Below are 6,329 nucleotides of genomic sequence, written 5' to 3'. Positions count from 1 at the left end.
ATGCTATGCCATGGGGGGTCGACCGGGCTCGCGGCCGATCTTCTACGCTCGATAAAAGTGCGCTCCAAGGAGGAGCTCCAATACTAGGGGCCAGGGAAGCTTCATCTACGAGACCCAATTGAGCCAGATGACATACTGCTCGAGCTCGACGACCAAGATGAGGTCGAAAAATGGGAGCACGTCGAGGAGTTGCGGCTCTAGATGAAGCACGCCTTGGAGCTAGCTGTCGATATCGTCAGCAAGGATCTAGCCAAGGCCCTTTTCGTAAGTGACTCTACTCCTTGTATCTTCATGCTGCGGGTTCCACTTGGGCTTTTGTTGATTTTCGTTCTTATGTTCTTTCCCAGGATCTGAAAGAGAACTCCCAGATGAAATCCAGCTTCATTCATGCGACTAAGGGAGGATGGGAACATGTCCCTAATCTCTAGCTCAAACTTCTAGAATCCTAGGAGAAGCCTCTGGAGACACACAAGAAGTTGTCCAAGACCATGGAAGAGAAGAAGAAGGAGGTGGCCGCCTTGACCGAGGCTTGCAGCACCCTAGCGGTTATGAACGGGAAGATCTATCATGCACAGGACGACGCACGGATCACCAAGGAGGTCACAGAGAAGGCCCAAGAGGAAGCTACCCGGTCTAAGGAGGAGGCCGCTATAGCCAAGGAGGCGACTGTCAAAGCTCGAGAGGAGGCAACACGGTACGAGGAGGCCATCCAGTTGGATAAGGGGAAAAGGCAGGCGGAGGCCGACTTGGCCACCGCTAGGGAAAATTATGCTGGGTTGAAGACCTTTCTTTTGGAGTATAACAAAGCACAAGCCGCTACCGAGGAAAAAGAAAAGAAGGCCTTGGAAGAGATCGAGAGAGAGAAGATGCGCTCCGAGACGCTAGCCGATGATGTCGAACGGTTGAAGGAGGTGCTGCAAGAGAGGGAGGGGGCCATCACTCTATCTGGCAAGCTGGTCGAGGATCTGAGGGTCAAGAAGACTGAGATGGCCTGCTTCGTCAAGAAGCTCGAGAGGGAGAACACTGACTTGGTTGGGGAGAACACCGCCCTTCACGAGCGTGTTCGTGGTAAGTGTTTGGCCTTAAAGTTGTTTTTCTGGTGTGTCTTTTCTTGGAAGTTGACTTTCGCACTTGGTTTTTTCAGAGCTTAAGGATGAACTGCTGGCAGCCCAGGCTACTTTTTAGACTCTCAAGGCCGAGCTCGAGGGGGAGGTTACGTTGACGAGTTGGCTCAGGACCGCGATCAATGACCTCTCTGCCTCTTGGGAGCTCGAGCGTGCGAAGGAGGTGGGGCAGGAGGCCCGGGGTGACGCTCTTGTTGTCGCACCCGGTTTTCCAAAGAATTCCAAGCGCTAACTATATGTGTGCCCAGGATGTCCACACGACACATATAGCAACAAATATGTAGAATATCAAGAACAATGCTTTATTATATATCGGAACATAGTTACAACATGGCTTACATATATTACAAAGCATAGTGGAAACTAATCCTAATCTTCACTTTGGGTCTTCATTTTCCACAGGGACGGTTGACTGGGGGGTATACTCGCCTAGTACTCCTGGATCATCTTAGGGAACTCCGCCTTTGTATCACCATCTGGTACCCATCCGGGATTTTTGATTGTTGAATGTAAAGCAAGTGTGAGCGCACCATACTCAACAAGTATAACATGAGGGGATGCAAGGCTCAAAAGGCTTGACTTGGTTTGACTACGATAAGCATTTTTAGTTGCTAATATTTTATTATTAAACCTATGTTGCTAGGTTATGCTTAAGCTCCCAAGGTGAGAAGTATAATTAGCATCAACATTACTCAACACCCAAACCATCCATAGAACGATCTATCTTGAAAAGGATCCAGGCCGCTCATGTCCGTGAGCACGGCTGATATATTAGTTTTAAAACACTCTACAAAGCTTGTACACTTTCTCCATGAGTCGTGTTACCCATATGCCTGAGGTGATCAGCCTCTTGACCCACTTCCAAGGTAAGTCGGCAGGGTTCACTATGAAGCCTTTCGAAAGTCCCCCTAACAAGTTAGTAGCCGCGAGGTTTCAATGGCAAGTGTGCATAGGTATCCTCCTCCAAGAGGCACATGTGGTCGCGGCACTGTACACACCAAGGTAGGAAAACAACTATACACCACGAGGCACCCCCCTCTTGCACCTTTTGGTAACCACTAACAAGTTAGAGAAGTTCAGTTTACTGAGCTAAAGCTAGAGCCATGTAGCTCTCATGGCTGTACGATAAATCCTGGGTGGCCGCTTTAAGATTCAGTCCTTACGGAGGCCACACTAGAGCACCCAAAAAGGCCCAATGCTCTAGCCCCCTTCTATCCATATTGCTAAAAAACATTATTTTATCATTTATTACATAATCCCTTAGTCAAGATTAACATTATATAGTTTGGTGATTGCACGCTAAGCAAAACTACCCATATGCATAACCCAAGGTAACAAGGAATTTAGGATAACAAAGGTTCTAGGTAAAATCCTTAGGGGTTTATCATATTAGACACATGCAATGAAGAGGTGATTAAATAGTTATTAGGTAACAAGAGAACTCATGCTACACTTGCCTTCCAAATTCTTGCTATTCAACTTCTTGGTCATCCTTGTAGAGCTCCTCTTCTAACGATAGCAACAATCATCGCAAGCATCACAGACAAGCCTAAAACCAGTACATCAATCATTGTAAAACATCATATAAAGGTTTTATAACATGTAGGGCTTGTAACTATGATTGTTGAGCGCAAAAACAACTAAGCAAAACTAATATAAAAGGGTATGAAGGATCAAAGGTAGAAGTTAGAGGGTTCGGTAAATGATAGGAATAGAATAGCCATGATGTATGTGGGCTAACTTGAAAGACTTGGGAATAAGGATTTATAGATGAAGAGTAATTGTCGAAGGATTGTATACAAGATAGACTAGAGATTATGAAGAATGAAGTAAGCATATGAAGATTTAAGGGCTTGATCACACGGATGACTATGCAAGTATGATGAGAGGAATCATATGCATGGTAGTGGCTATGCAAGAGTGAGGTGGTATGGTGAGATACTTGTCAAGAATATATATTCCCGATCATAGAACATGAAGACACAAGAACAATGACGGTGGTTGGCATAGTTGGAATTTACCAGCAGCAAGGTGATCAAAGAAACAAGGCTAATGATGAGGTTGCATAGAAGGTTTGCATGCTGATGACTCCTTACTGATATGAGGATTGAATTTAGGGTTTATGTAGTGCATATTTTGGAACACACCATGTCAAAGTGCTGGGGATATGATGATCATTTGGGAAATATAGTTTGTAGGATTATGTGCAGCTATCAAACACACACTTGAGCTGGACGGTGTAGCACTTTGGTTATGGATTTAATGAGAAACATGATGAAACACTGATGCATAGAGAATATGCACATCTGTGGATAAGTAAATTATTATCAAAAGCAGCAGGGGAATCATAGCACCAATTGGTGATCCATTCTGTACAGATGTTAAGGACTATATAGAATATATGCTGGCAAAAGGAAAAGTCTTTTGGAGCATTGTTGAGTGGGAGGATGCAATTACAAAACTGTGTGGCATGGTTGTTTGGACAGCGAGGGTAACAAAGATTGCGACCTCTAAATCTTGGCCATCATGGCATGTCTGGCTAAACCAATTTGTAGAAGCATGTGCAGGTTCATGGTACACAACTGGCTAAAAGGATTTGACAAATGGAGTGACGGATTTTGGGGAATGCACACGCCAACTGGCGGCACCACGGCTGCAGGGCAGCAAAGATAGCGAGCACAAGAAAAATGATATCTCTTTTATATTGAATCCTATTGCCACAAATTTTCTCAGAGGTGTGTGTAGGAATATGAAACATGCTGTGGTTGAAAGACATGGTCACTGGATCAATGGAATAACGAGAATATACATGCCAACCAGCAGCAGTGCGGCTGCAAGGTTTTTGGGAGTAAGCACAAAAATGATTGTAACTCTTTTGTATTGGACTTGCTGTCCACGAAATTTGGCATAGGCATGTGCAACTTTATGAAGAATATCATGGTCAAAGGATTTGATGATTGGAGTGATGGATCAGTGAGGAACGCTGTTTCTACAAGGAGGAATCAGAGCTGACCGTGAAGACAGCAACACATTTTTGTATGAGAAATTGTCATGGGAGAAGGTCTCAATTTGAGGTTCATGGGGATAGCAGCAACCTCGTAGGTGCTCGGTGAGACGATGATGACCAAAGTCAGCATAGCAGTTGCCGATCGTTGGGACTGCGAGAAATTCGCTGCGGGAACAATCCTGTGGTACATGAGGAGGTTAAAAGACACGAAAAATAAAGAGCACCTACAGAAATATACACAGAGAGGGTGACCTTGCTGCAAGTGAGGATCAGCGATGGTTTCAACATGACCGCTGGGATCGACAGCAGCAGCATGTTCGCAGAGATAGCAGTGTTGATTCGATTGTCTGATGCATCCATGATAGGTAAATGTGATAATGGAGAAATGTTATGGACAGAAAAAGGATTACCAAACTCAGAGAGAAAGAGGGGACGACCTCACCTGGGTTGCAGCCCATGTGCTCTCTACAGAGGAGGATGGCAACATCATTATCGACGTGTTTCGGTTTTGGAATGAGGGGTGCAGCGGCAAAACGAATGGCAGCAGCAATTCCGCATTAGAGATAAACTATGCCAGATGGAACATCAAATGGGTCAATGAAAGGGAAATTGGTGTAGGATCAGAGAGGGGAGAGGGAGGGGCGTCCTCACCATGCCTTGTACAAAACCAACAGCGACGACATTCTTCTCTAATAACAAGTTTAGTCTCCGGGATGATGATGAACGGGGCTGCGATCCATCAATTCAGGTGTTCCTGTGTTGCGAGAGAGAAGTCAAGGGAGGGGTGAGGGCTGAGGGAAACACCACACAAACACATAGAGAGAGGGAGGACGACCTTACTGCAGCAAGGATTAGGAGCAACGGTGTGCACTGATGGTTTGTTCGGTCTCTGAAATGATGAACAAAGTGGCAGAGCAGAATCATACCGGTGTTTGCTTTCCATTTTGTTGCAGAGGATGGAGAGGAAGTTGGAGAGAAGAGAAGGGAGCATCCATGGTGGAAGATGTGGAGGGGATGTGGGTGCACCCTCTCTGGTGTTTGCGTGAGGGAGAGAGGAGTTGAGGGTATATCACTGCTATTTGTGCATGAGAAAGAGAGGAGATATGACTGTTAATTTCTGCATGGATGCATGCAATTGAAGAGAGGAGTGAAGGGTGCTGTCAAGAGTGAATTGAAGAGAGGTGTGTGATCAAGGGAATCAAGAGAAGAGTAATTATATGTTGTTGCTGTTTCTGCATGAGGGAAGGGAAGTTGCACGGTGTAAAGAGATGGTGTCCAAATGAAGTGAAGAAGAGGGAGGAGCATGGCTATTTTCTGCATGTCATGTAAAGGAAAGGGGGAAATTGATGGAGTAAATGAGAATTAAGTGGCCACAATTTAGGGAGAGCATGATGTGTTGTAGCTGTTTTGCATGGGCAGATAAAGGGGGCAACCCTGTGCCTGTCGCGAAAAACAGAAAGAAGGGGGATGGGGTGATGTATAACTGTTTCCTGAGGATTTCACTTGTGCAGTTAGAGAGGGGTAAAGGAGAATAAAGAGGGGCTTGTAAAGGGAGTTGATGGAGGAATATTTGCTGCAATGTCTGCATGGGAGAAAAGGGATATGCGCCTTAGGAAAAGAGACGAGCTGCTGATATATGTGCATGCAGTTGATTAGAATGGAGTGAAGGAGTAGCCATTAGAGAGAATAAAAAATAGGTGTGACCATACTGACCAAGGAATTAAGAGAGTAAGCATTGGATGCTGTCTTTTTTTAGATGAGGTAGAGGGGAGGCGCCATCTGATTTTGCATGAGGAAAAGAAGGGAGAAATATAACTACTGTCTTGTGCATGCATATATTTAAAGATGATGAAGGACCACACATAAAAGAGTATAGAATAGAGTCATTTCCAAGGAAAATTAAGAGAGTAGAAAAGAGGTTGGAAAGATATTTCTAACTGCTGCATGTGTGCGAATACAGTGGAAGAGAGAAATTGTTGGAGTAAAATAGCACGTATAAGAGAGGTGTGTCTAGTAATTAAGAGAGGAAGGAATATGTGCATATGCTTTTGCATGAGAATAAATAGAGGAGAGTGCAGCCTAGGGAGAGAATATATGGTGGCTGCCAGTCATCTTTAACTTGCACAAATCAATAGCCAAATTGGAATGGAGTTATGGTGCATGATCAGAGATGAGGTGGCACTTGTTTTCACAGGAAG

At 44.8% G+C, this 6,329-nt stretch overlaps 1 protein-coding gene across 1 annotated transcript; it reads left to right on the top strand.

Moving 5' to 3' along the window:
- On the top strand, nt 489-1,185 carry LOC110431759. The gene is made up of 2 exons (XM_021451301.1): nt 489-1,068; nt 1,145-1,185. Exons 1-2 carry the CDS (start codon nt 489-491, stop codon nt 1,183-1,185), a joined length of 621 nt encoding a protein of 206 aa, XP_021306976.1.

This window comes from Sorghum bicolor, chromosome 1 (assembly GCF_000003195.3).
Source record: "Sorghum bicolor cultivar BTx623 chromosome 1, Sorghum_bicolor_NCBIv3, whole genome shotgun sequence".
NCBI classification, from domain to species: domain Eukaryota; kingdom Viridiplantae; phylum Streptophyta; class Magnoliopsida; order Poales; family Poaceae; genus Sorghum; species Sorghum bicolor.
The sequence above is the reverse complement of the archived record's forward strand: the minus strand, read 5'-3'. Positions and strand labels throughout refer to the sequence as shown.